The 17456-nt window shown below is 45.8% G+C and overlaps 1 protein-coding gene across 5 annotated transcripts in view; it reads left to right on the top strand.

Moving 5' to 3' along the window:
- NSD3 (nuclear receptor binding SET domain protein 3) overlaps positions 1 to 17456 on the top strand; it is a 35882-nt gene that overhangs the window by 10599 nt on the left and 7827 nt on the right. For 4 of the 5 annotated variants that reach the window (XR_015808694.1, XM_088180086.1, XM_014890817.2 and 1 more), the window contains 14 exons: positions 82 to 612; positions 1377 to 1503; positions 4653 to 4753; positions 7127 to 7172; positions 7690 to 7820; positions 8310 to 8438; positions 9022 to 9148; positions 9551 to 9748; positions 10293 to 10463; positions 12908 to 13057; positions 15199 to 15355; positions 15917 to 16119; positions 16581 to 16693; positions 17123 to 17392. Coding sequence is in view for 4 of the 5 variants with exons in the window: in XM_088180086.1 (XP_088036212.1) it covers positions 82 to 612; positions 1377 to 1503; positions 4653 to 4753; positions 7127 to 7172; positions 7690 to 7820; positions 8310 to 8438; positions 9022 to 9148; positions 9551 to 9748; positions 10293 to 10463; positions 12908 to 13057; positions 15199 to 15355; positions 15917 to 16119; positions 16581 to 16693; positions 17123 to 17392 (2454 nt within the window). In the remaining variant the exon portion in view is untranslated. The remainder of the gene's footprint in view (positions 1 to 81; positions 613 to 1376; positions 1504 to 4652; positions 4754 to 7126; positions 7173 to 7689; positions 7821 to 8309; positions 8439 to 9021; positions 9149 to 9550; positions 9749 to 10292; positions 10464 to 12907; positions 13058 to 15198; positions 15356 to 15916; positions 16120 to 16580; positions 16694 to 17122; positions 17393 to 17456) is intronic. The other variant, XM_014890818.2, reaches the window with a different exon arrangement.

Genomic DNA, 17456 nt, shown 5'->3' with positions numbered 1-17456 from the left:
TGCAGAGACCCTCAGGATTGTGTTTAAGTGCTGTAGTGGCAAAATCTTGAGTGTAACCAAGTGCTTGTCCTGTCCCTTAAGATTCGCAAGCCGCGGCCGCAGAGGGAGCGAGCGCAGTGGGACATCGGCATTGCCCACGCCGAGAAGGCGCTGAAGATGACCCGGGAGGAGAGGATAGAACAGTACACCTTCATTTACGTGGACCAAGAGCCAGAGGAGGCTTTGGCCAAAGCCAAAAAGACTGCAGCCTCCAAATCGGAGGCCAAGAAGAACCGGCGGCCGAAGGCAGCGCCGAACACGCAGCCGGAGCACGGCAGCGCGGGGACAGGGACGGGGACGGCGCCAGGGCCGGGCTCGTCACCCTCCCACGCCGAGGCACGCAGGCAGGGCCAGCGCAGGCAGCCCAGCGGCGAGGAGGAGGAGGCACCGCCCGTGAAGATCGCCTGGAAAACAGCTGCAGCCAGGAAGTCCCTACCAGCTTCAATAACCATGCACAACCTGGATCTGCAAAAGTGTAACATGTCTCCGGTTGTTAAAATTGAACAGGTTTTTGCCCTTCAGAATGCTGCTGGGGATGGAAAACTCATCGATCAATTTGTTTATTCCACCAAGGTACGTGCTTGGTGCAGTGACCCCTCTTTTGCTCCTGAGTTATCCCGAGCCTGCCTTACTGGGGAGTTGAACTGTGTCCACCAAGCTTTCACCATCCTTGTTCCTTTCACTGGAGAGATTACCAGACAGACGTGACAATAGAATCTTTCAGTGCACTGAGCCCCACTGGCAGTGCAGCTCTGGCAGTAACTGTTTTGCTGGTGGCAGAGCAGCTCCCTGAAGATGGCCATATTTTTGTTCATAACATTAAAAATATTAAAGCTGTTTAACTTCAGCTTCCTAGTTGAAATAATCCAAAAATTATTGATAAAATCAGTGGTTTTGTGGGAAACAGATGACAAAACTGTTAGTAATGTACTAAAAAGTATTTTGTGTAACAGACTTTTAAATTGAGTTCTGCCTCTGAGCTTCCTTCAGGTGCACAGCAGCTTCCCACAGTCAGTGTAAGGAAAAGGCTTAGGACTATTTCTCTGCCTCCTTCTTCTGCCTCTCTACCTGGAGAGTGTTTATTTCATCCTAAGCCCTGTAGAGAAGGTAATGTTTAGAAAAGTCACTGGAATTATTTTTTCCTTATGTGTAAGGGGAGATTGAGAGGGTGGAAAGCTCTGCAGGGAAGCAGCTCTGTAGTAGATTAATTCTGAGCGTGTTGTTGGGATGGAGAGCACTGGTTGTTTCTGTTCTGAGATTCAGGGGCAGGTCTGTTACCTGGTAGCAGCACACCTTTATAACAGGGGAAGACAATCTTTTCCTTTTTTCTTTTCAAGGGAGTTGGTAACAAAACAGAAATAAGCGTCAAAGGACAAGAGAAGCTCAATTCTTCATCAGCACAGAGAAGTGAAAAAGCAGTGGTGCAAAATGCTTCCTCTCCTGAGACAACTTCTGGGCTAGCAGGTAGGGAAACTGCAGTCCTGGTCTGAGCCTGAGCCCTCAGCATGACAATTCAAATACCAAACCCAGCATTTTCTTATTACTTAAAAATGATTAACATCTTTCTGTTTAATAATAACTGTAATGAGCATGGCTAATGTTACACATGTGAGCCAACATACACAGCATGGCTGTGGGGTGGGATTGGTGGCTTGGCCTCTGACCTTACAGCCCGAGTCAGTGTATTCAAGGGATGATGTCCTATGCAGAACAATGGCAAGCTGGTTCAGAAGACAACCCAGGGGATGTGTGTTAGCAGGGCATTGCCATTGCTTTTGGCCCCAAATGTAAAATACAAGAGCTGTCATGAAAGCAGAAGAGTCAGGCAGTGGCACATTTCAGTAGGGAATGTCTGATTCAGGATGGAGGCCCCCCGGGCTTTGTGGTTGAGTTTTTGCATGACCTGTTGAAGAACAGGGAGTTTTAAAAAACTGCTTCATCTAATTCCATCAACCAAATGAGGTAGTGCTTGCCTGCTGAAGCCATCTCAGGGGGCACATCATAAAGCAGTGAGTTTTGAAATACCAGGTCTGAGGGAGAAGAACCACTGAAGCAAATAATGGAACTTGGGCCTGAAATGGGGAAACCTTGAATGAGCTATTTGCATCTCATAATGTTGCCAGGTGTCACTTCTGCTGTAACTATCCATCTATTTGATGATTTCGCCCTTTCCAACCATGAAATAGGTGAGAACCAGAGTCAGAATCTCAGTGGTCAGCAGCCATGAGTCCTCTGCAAACACACTTCAGGTTCTGTCTGTGATGGTTTCAGGCAGAGTTATTTGATCTGCTGCTTTATGGAGCATTTGGGACGTGGAGCACACGGGCCAGGAATTCTGGATTTCCTGCTGTGACTGGGGATTCCCCTGCTGTTGACCGTGGTGGTTCTTTCCAGCTGTGGTTGTTGTGGTTACCTGAATTGCCTTGCAGCAGGAGAGGCCATCATTCTGCTTCTCTCACCTGGGATCTAAAGGCTTCAGCTTCCCTGAGGCTCCTCAGATGCAGGGGTGAGAATTCTGAGCCTCTCTTTTTTCGTTTCCTTAGGCCTTTTGGATACGTAACACTCCACCTGCTAACACCCAGTAAGGGCCTGAGCTCACCTGCAGTGCACACTCCAGTCCCTCAAAGCCATTTCCAAAGTCCAGTTATTGGTCCCCTCTTGTGGAACATAACTGCCAAGTCCTTTTTTCAAATGTAAGGTCAGCGGAACTTCAGAATCCCTTACGGTAAAGTATTTCCCTGGCTGGCTCTGGGAGTCCTTACTGATAACCTGCAGTTAGAGACACAGAATTCAATAATGCTGGAAAGAGAATTTTCTTACTTGAAATCTGCTACTGAAAGAGCAGCCCTGAGGATCCCTGGTGCCTCTGGCCTGCAGACACTGAAGTAGGATTTACCTCCAGCGAGGTGAAGGGCTGGTCCAGCTTCTGTCCTGAAACTTTGGATGAAAATTTACCTGAAGATGGGATGGGAGCATTGTGAAGGTGCTGGCTGGATCCTTGGAGAGCAGGAAGAGGAGAAAGTGCCCGTTGCAGTGGTCAGCATTAGACACTCTGGTTCTGGAATTCTCTGGTCCAGGGCTTGGTCTTATCTCCTTGGCTTCAGTGAGGCAGCACAGAGAGAAAATCCATTCTTGGTTAAAGTAACTGTTGGTCACACCTGCTCAAATTTACCTGAAGCTGCTTCAGGGGATTTTGGTCACACAGCAAAGTGACAAAAGATGTTCCCCAGCTCTGATGTGGGAGTTCCTCAAGGGATGGGGCCTATTGGAACCAGAAGTTACATGTGGATGGACATGATAGATGTTGATCTGACTCATTAATTTCTAAATTATTAATAACTAATTGCTATTATTCATTAATTAATATGCTCTAAAAGTTTCTTCCCTTGAAGAATACCAATTTTTTCCCCTCAGAAATCCAGTTATTGTAACATGATAACTTTTCCAGCTGGATAGTTTAGTTACTGAGACATTCCCAATCTATGCAGCCATAGGAACAATGTTCATCCAATGGATCAAGAGGAGTTTTCATTTTTTTCTCTGAAGTCCTTTTGCAAGGCTGTCTTTCAGTCTGATTCAAGCCCGTGTGTGTCTCTAGAGACTTGATCTTCTGACAAGACCAGGCAGGTTTAGCTCCTAACAGTGCAGTCAGCTCCCAGGAGTTTGCAGTTTTGCTTGGAAGAAAACAAAGTATTTCCTGGTTGTGTCCTCTTTAGGTGAAGCTTCCCAGCAGCTCATTGTAAATCCTCAGGTGCCAGTTTTGTGTCAGCTCCAAGTGTGTGCTTGTTCAGCAGCTGCCCGTGGTGTTGAGTGTCGTGTCCGTGCTTCTCCATGTGCCTGGCTGGGAGGTGCTGGAGCACAGAAAGGCCTTTTTGACTTTGCCAGCCTTACTTGGAAAAAACCCAGTATAGCTCCCTCTTCATCTGTTGAAATATCACAATAACCTCCATTAATCTGAGTTTGTTTTCTCTGGTAATACTTTTAAAAACCTGTTTTTCACATTCAATAATGACGGTAACACATCGTGGTTGATGCTTCTGTTTGTGCTGAGTTTTTCTTCACCTCAAAACCTTCAGGTGAGCACTGAGGTCTGGTGTGGCTGCAGGTGGTGCAGGGTGGGGCTGGCTGTAGTTATGTGGCAGAGCCATCACCCCACAGAGGGGGGCACAGATCTGGCATTTTGGGGGAAATCCTGGAGCTGTGCTTTGCGTCTGAAATTTCTAGTTTGTTTTTGTTCAAGGAGTTTGTTGTGGCCACCTTCCCAAAACACCAAAGATGGACTGTTTGGTTCAAAATTACCCAAGTGAAGACTGTGCCTGAGAGGTGTGTTATGGATCATGGAAATCTGCTTGCCCTAAGCTGAATTCCAGCCTTTTGTTCCACTCTGTTACTTGTGTGTGTTTTCTGAAGCTGATCTGTCTCTGCAATCAGAATATGTGTCTGCAGCCTCAGCACCAGCTGGTCAATAGCTTGGAACTGAATTTAAAAATAAAACATTCAAAAGAGGACAGAGTCTTGGTTTCGTTCCTTTACCTCTTGATTTGGTGTTGCACATCTTGGTGTACCTCAGAAATGCAAGGAATCATGTAATGGAAACCTTTTTCCTTCTTCAGGTTCTGTAGAAAAGAAGCAACAGAGAAGATCGATTCGAACCCGCTCCGAGTCTGAGAAATCCACTGAAGTTGTGCCAAAGAAGAAGATCAAAAAGGAGCAGGTTGGCTTCCTCCATGTAGAGAGTTAAAATATATCGTATTCATAAATGTTGTGGCTTATATTGGTGCCTTTTTATTTTTCTCCATTTTTCCCCATCGGGTTTCGGTTTGGACTATCCTCCATGAAATCCCCCTGTCAATGCCATTGCTGTGACTCTGCTACTGGCATCTTCTCAGTATCAGTCAGGCTATGGAAGTGGGAACGCAGTGATGGATGACTCCCAATGAACCTGCCATGTTTCCTTTGAGATTTCTGTTCTGAGCAAAATGGGTTTGTTTCAGTGATTTCTCTTGGATGGAATTGCCACCAGGTTCCTTCCTTTGGCTCTTGATTTAGCTGCTGGTTTGTGTTGAGGTTTTGTTTTTCAAATGAAGTTAGAGTGATTAAATTTGACCACTTCTGAAAATGGACTTCAAGAATGATTTCACTTAAAGATGAATAGTCAGACTTTCATGTTGGCAGACATCAGCAAAACAGTTCTGGGATATACCATTTTTTTCATGAAATACTTCTAACGTGTACAGGGCATTCCTTTAATCTGGATGTCAGATAGACAAATGTTGTTGCTTTAAAAAAATTTAATGATAAAAAACTTCTGCGTGGAAATGAGTAGGAGAGTGCAGTGGATGGACAGAAATATTAAAACCTGCATACACTTTTAACAAGTTTGTCAAAGTTGTTGGTTCTTCTCCTTGCATGGTTGATTTTTCCCTCTTCAAGGGGCCTCTGCCTGAAAGCTGAGAATTTTATATAAAAGTTTCATAGTTTAGCTTTTCCCAGTGAGAATTTTTAAAGAGCGACAGTCAGGATAAAGATTTATATGGGAAGGGGAAAAAATATTTTTATCTCTTTAATTTATTCTTTGCCCTTTGCGCTTTGTTTTGCACTTCCTTCACTTCAGAGACTGAAAGTGAACTCCGTTGCTTTTTGGGATTTTTTCCCTTATTTTTCCTTTGATGCTGCAGCATTTCTGCACTGCTGTGCAGCAGAGGAGTGCTCCAGCTCGGGGCAGTTTCTTGCTGAAACTTTAAAGCAGTTTAAGTGTTGGGTGTGTGACACCTGCTGTGGTCTGTGGAGCCTCTTGGCACGAGCTGTTGCAGCCTCCCCCTTTGAAAAGAGTTGGTTTGTGTTTGTAAAGGTTTCTTAATCTAACAAAGGTATAAGAACCAACAAGATGAACTTCATGGCTGCCAGGTGGCTTCATGTGCTTCTCTTACCTGGCTGAGTCAGTCTGTGGACATTAATTAAAGTGCTTTTCTCAGGAGAAGTATCTGACTAAAGTGAAACCCAGGGGCACTGTAATGCGCTAAACCTTGAATGTATTAAGTTAAATTTTAAAAAAGAAAACTTACTAACTTCTTACAATTATGCAACAATATTTGTTACCCAAAGTCAAGTTTTCTTGATTCCCCAGTTAGTCTGCAACAACTTGGTATAAAATTATAACTGGAACGAGTACAATTAATGGGAAAAACAAAATGTTGATGCTACTGTTACAGTGACTAGTGGAGAAATAAAAGTGATTGTTTAGATTTTATATTTGTATTACAAAATGTATCCTATACAAATCCTTCTACTGTATGTTTTTACCTATTGTACAACAAAATAAAATATTTTTTAAAAAAATTATAGAATAATCCTTAAATATTTACTAAATGTGTTTCTCCATGGATATGTAACCACATTGTAAAGAAATAACTTGTAATTCTTAACCTTGAAAACAGGATTTTAGGCAACAGCTTTCTTCTGTAGATATTATCCAGTCACCAAATTCCCACATCTTCCATGTATGTTGGCAGAACAGTTCCTAAACTTCTCCGTAGGGTCAAGGACTGGAGGTGCTTTTGCAAGGTTGTAAAGTTGTGCCTTTGTGTGGTGACGTGCCCTGGAGTCCCAGTGTGTAGAGCCCTGCACCTCGGCACCGGGCGGGCCCGTGCAGAGCTCTAGACGGGAGGAGGGGCTGCAGGAGCTCCGGGGAGCGCTGCTGGGAGTGGCCCCGCGCTGTGTCTCACTAGCCCAGTGCCAGCCCTGCCAGGGGAACTGCGCTCACGCACGTGTGGGCTTTGCACAGCATCGGGGTGGCTGCCCAAAGCCCCGGTGCTGCCTGCTGGACACGGACACAGCGCTCCTGTCACCTTCATGGCCCAGGGGAGACAGAAGGGACCTGGCTAGTGACCTGGCCCGTGGCCCGTGGCTGCCATGGCTGCGGGCACCAGCCTAGGCAGGAGTGGATCCAGCGGGACACGGAGGCTCGGGCTGAGGAGGGGATGGCAGCTCCCACCTGAGTTCTAACCCCTTGAACTGACCTGTTTGCTTTTTGGTACTAGGGAGAAACTTTCCTGTGGTGTTAACTGTGCATTTTCCTTTCAAACAGGTTGAAGCTGTCCCACTGGCAGCAGTGAAGACGGGGCTGCAGAAAGGTGAGTGACAGGAGAAAAGGAACTCGCCTGAGCTTGGTGGCTCATGGCCCTTGGGCAGCAGCTTTGTCCCATGTGAGCTGCAGTGATGGTTCTCTGGGGGGCTGAGCTCCACTTCGCTGGGTATGGGCTGTGTTTGGGCTTCTGGTCCTTGTGCACTGCTGGGGGAAGGATGATTTGTTCATGTGCTGTAAGTCCTTAAGTCCTGGGCATTTCTTAAAAGTTTCTGCTTAGCCAAAGTTAAAAAGATGGATGATGAAGAGAAAATCTCCTAAGGATTTATCCTCCCTTAAAGACAGTTTGTTGCCTTCTTCTACTGTCTCACTACGTTAAAGTTGTCAAAAGCTCTGCCTAAGCTGGTTTTCAGTTAATTTTCAGGGAGAATACAACTAGTAACAAAATTGCAAACTGAAAATTAAGGCAGATAATGGAATCCAAGGTCTCGTCTTTCTTTCCTTTATTAAGTTGAAGCAAAAAGTTGAGAACATATATTAAACTAATTTTAGCATGTTGTGTTAAGGTGCCAGTGAGATTTCAGACTCCTGTAAACCCTTAAAGAAGAGAAGTCGTGCCTCCACAGACATGGAACTGACCAGCTCAGCCTACAGGGACACATCTGACTCTGATTCCAGAGGACTCAATGATTTACAGGTAAAGGTGTGTTGGTTCTCACAGGGACCTGATCAAGTGTACAAGAGGCTTTTTAGTTGATTATTGCTAAATATGTGAACACTATTTTCGTATTTTATTATCTGAAAACGTAAAGCATAATCTGTTTCCTTCTAATCCCCTCCATTGCTTTGTTATGAAAATAGTGTTTACTTACAAATTTTCCTATTACTTTGTCTGACAAAGCATTGGTTTAGATCATGGTTTGCTCTGTGGAAGGTTTGAAATTCTTGGGAATTGGGAGATGCTGCTGTATGTGGTGTAACTCCAAGGAGTGTCTGGAAAAGTAAGAGAGCTCTTTATGGTGTTTAGCACTTGTGTCATCCCAGTGAAGTTCAGCACCTTTCCAGAACCTTTGTGTCTCTTGCCCTACCAAATGCTCTTTTGGTCAACAGTGACAGATACTGTCCCCAGTGTGGCTGTCCTTTGGAATGGTGTGGTTTGAGTGCTGTGGGTTTTTGCTGTTTGTAGGGCAGTTTTGGGAAGCGCTCAGACAGCCCCTCAGCCACTGCTGATGCTGATGCCTCGGATGTGCAGTCGGTGGACTCCAGCTTATCCAGGAGAGGAACTGGAACAAGTAGAAAAGACACTGTTTGTCAGGTAACTGGTGATACTGGGAAGTGATGGATACTAAACATGTATCTCCTATTTCTGTTAGTTCTCTTAATTCGACCTCTCAGATAAAATATCCAGGATTTTAGGACTTTTTATCCTCTGGAAATTATTCATATTGAATAATGCCTAAGCCCTTCTACAGGCCAGAAAGCTCAGCAGCTGGAAGGTGGTGTCTAAGCCATACCTGCCAGAATCAGTAGAAAAAGTAGATGCCATTTTCTGCTCCATTTAAAGATTCCAGCTGGTTAGGATAGGAGAGAGAGTGAGAACTTTTTGGTATTTTGAAAAAAAATCCTGGGATCTTCTGTCCAGTTCCGTGGTCAGTAGTAAAGGACCTGAAGAACAAGAGCAGCTTGTTCCCTGAGAAATGGAAGAGTGCAGTGTAGTGCCTCTCCTGTCTCTGTCCTGGCTCACACTGTTACCCCAGAGCAAGCTGCAGGGAGTGCTGGGGTTGTCCTTGGCCTGAGACTTGCCAGGTTCAGTTCTCCTGCCTTACCCTGACTGTGAAGCAATTCCAGGCAGTCCCTGGCCTGTCAGGGCTCCCTGCTGAGCTCTGTGCCTGTTGCAGATCTGTGAGAGCTCTGGCGAGTCTCTGCTGGCCTGCGAGGGGGAGTGCTGCAGCATGTTCCACCTGGAGTGTCTGGGCCTGAAGGCTGTGCCTGAGGAAAAGTTCATCTGCACCGAGTGCAAGAACGGTGAGTGTGTTCTGTGCCTGGAAAACTGGGAGGGATTTCCCCCTTTGCTCAGGAGCCACATTCTGGTCAGAGCAAACCAAGGTGGTGCTTTTCTAGGGTTTGTGACTAAGCTTGGGTTATTCCCAGGCTTTTTTAACCTCTGAGACCAGATCCTCATTTTCCATTTGGCAAGTGCCTCGTCAGAAAAAAAAAGTAATGAGCTGCTTAAGGTTTTACTTGAAATGAGATTTTTATGTGAGCAGCTACTCCGGTGTTACTGTAGATCACAGCAACCACCCAGCCTGTGGGACAGGGAGGATCCTGTATTGCTCACGGTCTGTTGGCTTCAGAATTTGTTGGGACAGTATCTGTGTGTCAGAGCTGGCTTTTACAGCGGGGGTTCCTTATTCCTTCTCTCCCAAGGAGAGCACACGTGCTTTTCCTGCAAGCTCCCTGGCAAGGACGTGAAGCGCTGCTCTGTCAGCACGTGTGGCAAGTTCTACCACGAGTCCTGTGTGCGCAAGTTTGCCACGGCCCTGTTCGAGTCCCGCGGCTTCCGCTGCCCCCAGCACTGCTGCACGGCCTGCTCCATGGACAAGGACATGCACAAGGCCAGCAAGGGTGAGGACAGCTGCTCCGAGCAGGGGGAGGCCCAGCAGCAGCACAGCAGCGCTGCACCCACTGGCTCCACTGTCAGTAACGCAGCAGGCAGGAGTGAGGTCATCAGCTGAAATAGCTCATGGGTGGGAAGCAGGCAGACCCTGTGCAGTGTACCTGGATCTGGAGCCACACACCTGGTCAGCTCCTGGTGCCGGGTTTGATGGAAGCCAAGGGTTCATAGTACGAGGCCAAGGAATGTTGAGTTTTAAAGACAGTTTGTAGTGGCCTTGTGAGCAATTATTTTTCAAGGAAAAAGATCCTTTTAGAAACGAACCAAAGTGTTTAAACCAAGCAAACACACTCTAGAATGATAGAAGTTTTTCTTAATTTTAAAGTTAGGGGATAATATTTGCAAAACTTCCTTTAGAAAAAAGATGTAGCTGTTTCTTTGTTTTACCCAGTACTGCCATTGGAATAGACCTGCCCTTACCTGTGGGGAATCCAGGCAGTCCTGAGCCCAGCCCTGGTTGCCCTCAGTGGTGTTGAGTGCTGTGTTGTGTCGCAGGTCGCATGGCGAGATGTCTGCGCTGCCCCGTGGCCTATCACTCTGGAGACGGCTGCATCGCTGCAGGAAGCTTGTTTGTGTCATCCCACATCCTCATCTGTAGTAACCATTCCAAAAGGACTCACTCCTCATCAGCTGTAAATGTAGGCTTTTGTTTCGTTTGTGCAAGAGGTGAGACGCTCGGTTTTTCCCTGTTTTATAGTTCTGTTGTCACTTGTGCAGTTTAGTGATAAAAGTAGTGTTTCATGAGGAACTCCTCCCTTAGGGCCTGCTGGGGTTAAATGGGATTTTCTATCTAATTTAATTTTATTTTATTTTGGTCAGCAGTTCTCATGAGATTCCACTCGCTGTGTTGGTCCATAACATTTGACAGCCAGAAGCAGCAACAGGCCCTCAGGCCAACTTGTTCTGCCAGTAGGGAAAAGCAAATCCCAATTCCCCCATTCCAGCCTTTTCATGCTGAGAATGACTGCTGTGTTGTTAATCACTGTAATAAGCAGAAGGGAATTCTTTCACTGCTACAAACTTAAAACTGTTTAAGGCTAAAAGGTGGAATTTACTTATGAACTAGAAAAACTCAATTTGTAACTGCCATCACATTTGAGAACTTTGAAAGAAAACCTTTAGCAGTACTGTATGAGCAGGTTTCATGCTGGGCTTTTCCATGTGTCAAAAGTTCTTTTTTTTTTTTTTAATTTTTAACTTTTTTCCCCACTTGTTACTTTTATGGTTCTTCAGTCACCAGGGTTCTGCTAGAGAGCAGCTTAAAAAAATGTCAGTGCAGCAGTTCCTTTGGTCTCCAGATTCAAAAGCACCATTATTCTTAGGCATTGGAATAATATTAATATGTACCTTCTACAGAATGCCAGCAGTGTATATTGGATGTGTTCTCTGCAGCAGTTTTGAGAGTCACTAACAGGGAAATGAAAGTCAGCTGGATCTTGAAGTTACTTGTTTTCAGTTGTGTTCATTCAGGTGGAAGTTTCGTTTGGCTTGACTTTGCAAGAGCAGAGTAGTAATTACACATCTCAGAATGATAAGGAATACAGAAGGAATTTTTCATGCTTTTTTTTTTCTTCCACTTTACATTTGTTTAGTAATTCTCTTTATACCTGAATCTGGCTCCATCAGAGATTAAACTGCACAAGTCTGTGTTTTCTCCTGGCAATCTAAATAACCTCTTGAGCCCTGGCAGATGGAATTCCCTGTCCTGTGCATTCCCCAGATCTTAAATAAGAGAACTTGAACAGTTACAAACCATTGCCACTGCCTGAATTCTCTGTGTCTTAGAGCAACTCTGTACTTGTTCGTGTAGGACATTCTTGTGGGGCTTGTGTCCATCAGCCTGGCTGGAATCAGGAGCCAGAGTGCTGAGGACAGTACCTGGGGCTGAGCACTGAGCCACCTGCTCAGAAAGAAATGGGGAACTGAGTGCTTTGGAAACCCTTGGCTATCTCTGTGAGAATGGTGATTTAATCAGTGTTAGTCACTATCACAAGCAGAGACTTTGTATTTAGATGCAGTGAAGTGGGAAATGTAGATGAGAGGCAATCTATAAAATATACAAACTTGCTTACAGTGAGGTACTTGAAATGCAAGATATTTAAAGACTTCTTCTTCACCACTCTGCAGTCTGCATGTTACAGCTCTCCTTGCATGTGTAGGTCCCCTTGTTTTAGGAATCCTCCCAGTGTCCGGATGGGCTGACCCCAGTCTTCTTACAGCAGTGTTTTAGGCACCACCAAAAGCTTCTCTCCAGCCCTCAGCTCTGTGTCCCTCTGGGGAGGAGTTGGGGGCTCTCTTGGTACCTCATCTTTGCTGTTTCTTTGGGGCTCAGTTGCTCTGCTCTTCTGTGAGTTACTGGCCAAGGCTTCTGCTCTGCAGCTCTGGGCTCTCAGCTGGGCTGCCTGGCTCTTTGGGGTAAAGAGGAAAAGCTCTTCTTGCTGCAGGACTGAGAACTGCAGAGGTCTGGAAGGGGTTCTGTAGGGAACTGAGTGCTGGACTGTTCTGGAGCAGCCCTGGGAGGGCTGGGTGGGGGAGCTTCACCAGCACAGCCTAGGGCAGAACCTCCATCTGTGCTTCCCCCTTGGTGCCTTGCAGAGCACTGACCTGCTCCTTGCTTTCCAGCGCAGTTACAGAGACAAAACACTTCTGTAGGCGAGATCTCAGGGATGGATTTGTAGGGAGTGGGATGGTGAGCTCTCATTCCCAACATCTGTTCTGTCTGTAGCCCCAGCTCAGACAGAGCACGGCCCTGCTGCAGTGACCATCACTCCTTTTGTCCTGTGGGAAGGAGAGGGGTTCCCACAGATTCAAGCTTTGTTGCTTTTCTTGTGCTAGTCAACAAATGCACAAATGAAGGGTGAAGAACCAATTGAAATTCCACTCAGAAGCAGCTTATTTCATTGCAAGATTTTCCAGTTAAGTTTGAGTCTCTCCAGCACAACCTCTGTGCTAGAGCAGAAACTTTGTCAGACTTTCCTTTTTCTTCATTTTATCCTTTTTTCATTCCCACATAACGCATTAGAGGTGTTCATGGGGTTTATTTGATTTTTCCTTCATGGAATCATGGGTAGTTTCATTGCAACTCATCTCTTTCTGTTTGTTTCGTATAGGGCTGGTAGTGCAGGACCATTCAGACCCCCTGTTCAGTTCCTATGCCTATAAGTCCCACTACCTACTGAATGAGTCAAATCGTGCTGAGTTGATGAAATTACCTATGATTCCTCCTCCTTCGTCAGCTTCCAAAAAGAAATGTGAGAAAGGTAACCAAAATAGTTTCTTTCTCTTTAATTTACTTTCGCTTTTTCTATTTTTTCTCTCTAAATCAACGGAGAAATGTCTGCTTGTCCCCACACTGACTGCTTTCAGTGACCTTCACTCATGGTTTTTGTGAGCCTGTGTTCATGTTGTTGGCGATTTTTTCTTTTTTTTTTTTTTTTTTAATTATAAAAGGGCTTAAAATAATTGCTGTCACTAAATTCTCCTTGGAAGAGGTTTGGTCACTCTGTACCTGGCCTGGGCTGTTCCAGGTTCAGGGAGCTGTTTGCAGAGCAATGTGAAGAGGAGGACATGGATCTCGATATTGTTGCAGTTCAGTATTTACCTGGATGATGTAAAAGCACTTCTTAAATGGATTGGAAGCAGAGGGGGGTGTGGTGCTGATCTTGTGCAGGTCCTGAGAGGAGAGAGGGCGTTTGGGGCTGGGCCAGGGTGGGTGCTGTGTCCTTCTGGAGGGTGCCAGAGCAGGAGGGCAGCGAGCTTTGGCCCGTGTGTGTCCCCACTGAGCCTCGTGTGCCACCTCCAGCATGGGACAGCAGTGCCCTGTGCCTGTCCCCTGCCCCAGGATGGCTCCTTGCCCCAGCCAGGCTCTGGCCCCGTCCTGGGTCTTTTCCTGCAGCTGGGGGGGCCGGGGCTCCCCAGATCCCTGCCAGGGCAGTCGTGCTGTGTGTGTGCAATGCTCAGCTGTGATGTTTCGTTCCCCACAGAGCTTTGGTTCCCCGGGAGCGTTCAGAGCCGGTGCCCCATTGCCCAGCCCAAGTTAGGTCACTTGGAGCCTTGTGGGATCAGTGGCTTGCAGTAGTCCTGTAATTCCTGGAAACAAGAATTATTTTGAGCCCTGTGCTTAGCTTGAGCCATATCTGCCTAATGCATCCCGAGAGTAATGTTGGGTTTTTTTCTTGCTTAGCATTGACAGTTTCGTGTTTGATTGTGTTTGATTTTTGCATCTCTTGGCATTTTCTCATCTTGGATAATGTTTCAGTAATTTGTCTGTATTTCCTCTGAAATTACATTTGCAAAAAATACTTGAAAATTTTCACTATGGGTTTGGGAGCTCTGGAGGATCCATATGACTGGATTTTACTGGTTTTAGCAGAGGAAATACAGTGCTGGTCATGCAACTGAATTGTTTAAGGAATGCTCCTTGTAACATGCAATAATCAATTAATGCAATGATATTTTGGGAAGTCTATAGGTGGACAAGATTTTCTGATAAAGGTTTGAAAGTGACTATTCACACATCTTTTTATACTGTGATTGAAAATTGATTTGAATACTCTCAAGTCTGTCTCAGATTTTCCATCTGTGAGACAAAAACTTGTTAATTTAAAAATATATATACATTCTTATATGTATATATATGTATTTTTATATACCTACATGTATAAAATATTACAGTGTGTGTAATGGATCAAGTCCTCTTACATGAGCTGCTTTGCTGAGGGTGGCTTAGAGATGTGCTGTGGCTCTCCACACGTAACACATCCTCCAAAATAACTTTTGCCCAAATTAGTGTAAACTTCAGAAATTCTTGTGAACCCCAGTGCTGAGGTTCCCTCTGTGCACCAGGAATTCTCGGGATGGGGACAACTCACACGTGTCTCATTCTGCTTTATGTACTGGGCTCATCCTGGTAAACCTTCTGTGGAATAAACACACTTATCACATTGCTTTTTCCTGTCCTTGCAGCAGAAAAGTATTGATCAACCTATAGGCTGTGGGGTTGGTGCTCACTAATGATTGGGGATTCAGTCAGAGCAATGTTGATTGAAAAGGATTCTTTAAAGACCTGGAGGTTTTGGTTGCTTTGGCCATCCCCAAAGCACTAAAAGCTGTTCCCAGCTGCAGTGCTTCCCTTGGGAGTGCTGCTCCTCCTGCCAGCTCGCCTCGTGCTTGAGTCCTCAGCTGCTTTTTTGTGTGATGCAGCTGAGTCCTAGCTTAGATTAAGCACTGCACAGTCCTTTTTAACCAACATTGCTATGTTTGACTTGATCCCTTTCCTTTGCCATTTTTCTGTGGGGCAGTGGGAATCTGAAGTGGATGATTTAAAATGAATGTCAATTGCTGTGCACGGGGGGAGCAAATCCTGACTTCTACAAACCAAGCAGGGCTTCTTTGTTTCAAGGTGGCAAACTGTTGTGCTGTGAGTCCTGCCCAGCTTCCTTCCACCCCGAGTGTCTCAGCATAGAAATGCCTGAGGGATGCTGGAATTGCAATGACTGTAAAGCTGGCAAGAAGCTGCGGTACAAGCAGATCGTTTGGGTCAAGCTTGGGAATTACAGGCAAGTTCACCTTTTGGGGCTTCTAAGGCTTTGGGTGTTTTAATGTACTCTGGAATTGCAGGAAGATAAAGCAGCTCAGTCATGGTGAACGAGAGGTAGAAATGCAGAAATTGCTCTGCTGGGGTCAGGCATGGATGTCACCCTTAGATGCAACGCTGCTGCTTCTCCCGGGCAGCGATGGACTCTGGGTTGCAGCAGAGGGCAATCCCACACCTTTGCTCTGCTGAGCTGATCAGGATGGGGGAAAGCAGGGGCTGGCAGAGCCCAGCTGTCCTTGCTGCAGTTTGCTTTAGTCAGCTGCAGCAGTACAGGTGTTTACAGGTGATCCTGGAAACCCACTCTCAGGCCATGGATATTCTTAGAAGGCTTTTCCAGAATTTGGAGTAAGAACATTGCTTGTGTTTTGCATGGAGCTTCCCAGGCATTGCCAGCAGGAGCCTTGGCTGTGTGAGGGATGAAATTCATTTCCTTAAGAAAGGAAAACTGGCTTTAATTCTCAATCCCATTAGGGAAGCTCTGGTTCAGGGAACTTACATTCTTCTTTTCTCCCCTACTCTGCAGGTGGTGGCCAGCAGAGATCTGCAATCCCAGGTCTGTGCCTCTCAACATACAGGGCCTCAAACATGATATCGGGGACTTCCCAGTATTTTTCTTTGGTTCACATGACTACTATTGGGTACACCAGGGCAGAGTTTTCCCTTATGTTGAAGGAGATAAAAGCTTTGCTGAGGGGCAAACTAGTATTAACAAGACCTTCAAGAAAGGTAAAATCAAACAAAGTTTATAGTGGTTTATGACAAAAATTCCACGTGTTTGTGTCTCCATCACCACTTAACCTGCATGGGAATATTATGTGACTAGTGTTCTGTGTTCACGTGAAATCCAAGCATTGTGTTGATCCCTTGACTGCAGATAAAAATGTGTTTAAGTGCCTACTCATTGTGTGTTGTTGTGGGCCAGTTCAGTGATTCCACAAACGGGGAAATGTTAAAATGGATCTTGGGCTCTGCTGCATGGGATCGTTGTTCAGTATCTTGGTACCTGCTGAAAGTACCTGATGATAAATTCATTATAAATTTCAGTAACTAATTTTTAGTTTGTCTTGTTGTTAATAGAGTTCTGTTCCTAGTCTTTAAAAAAATATTTAAATAGATACATGTACATGTATATATTTGATTAGCAGCAGCTGGGGCTGATTGCTTTCTATTCTGAATTCCTTGCACAGCACTTGAAGAAGCAGCAAAGCGTTTCCAGGAACTGAAAGCACAAAGAGAAAGCAAAGAGGCATTGGAAATTGAAAGGAATTCAAGGAAACCTCCGCCCTATAAACACATTAAAGTGAGTTGGCATCTTTCTTTATTATTTTTATTCTGTGTGTGAGGAAGTTATGTTGTGCATGAGTAAGGATGCCTAGAGAAGGTGTGGCTGCCCACTCCCTGGCAGTGTTCAAGGATGGGTTGGAGGGGGATCAGAGCAGCCTGGTGTAGTGGAAGATCTCCTTGCCCATGGCAGGGGTTGGGACTGGACAGTCCAACCCACACTGTTCTGTGATTCTGAGTTATGTACTTACACCAAGGTGTTCAGCAGTGCAGGCCCAAAGAAATGAATGTGAATCATTCTGCTGTTCTATTCACTAATCTCCTGTTGTATTCTACAGTACAGTAAAGCACAGGATAAAACAGTTTTTTCTTTGCCTTTTCAGGTCAGTTGTTGACTCTTGTTTGCAGTGCATTGTGTTCATCCTTTGCTCTCCCCCTTTGTTCCCAGTCCAACAAGGTGATCGGGAAGGTTCAGATCCAGGTGGCCGACCTGTCAGAGATCCCGCGCTGTAACTGCAAACCCTCGGACGAGAATCCCTGCGGGCTGGAGTCCGAGTGCCTCAACAGGATGCTGCAGTACGAGTGCCACCCGCAGGTGTGCCCGGCCGGGGAGCGCTGCCAGAACCAGTGCTTCACCAAGAGGCTCTACCCCGACGCCGAGATCATCAAAACCGAGCGCCGCGGCTGGGGGCTGCGCACCAAGAGGAGCATTAAAAAGGTGCAGTGGGCAGGGCAGGGCGGGGACAGCCAGCAGCGAGGCTCTGGGGGAGAGCACTCTGCAC

Source organism: Sturnus vulgaris, chromosome 28 (genome assembly GCF_052056855.1).
Source record: "Sturnus vulgaris isolate bStuVul1 chromosome 28, bStuVul1.hap1, whole genome shotgun sequence".
NCBI lineage: Eukaryota > Metazoa > Chordata > Aves > Passeriformes > Sturnidae > Sturnus > Sturnus vulgaris.
The sequence above is the reverse complement of the archived record's forward strand: the minus strand, read 5'-3'. Positions and strand labels throughout refer to the sequence as shown.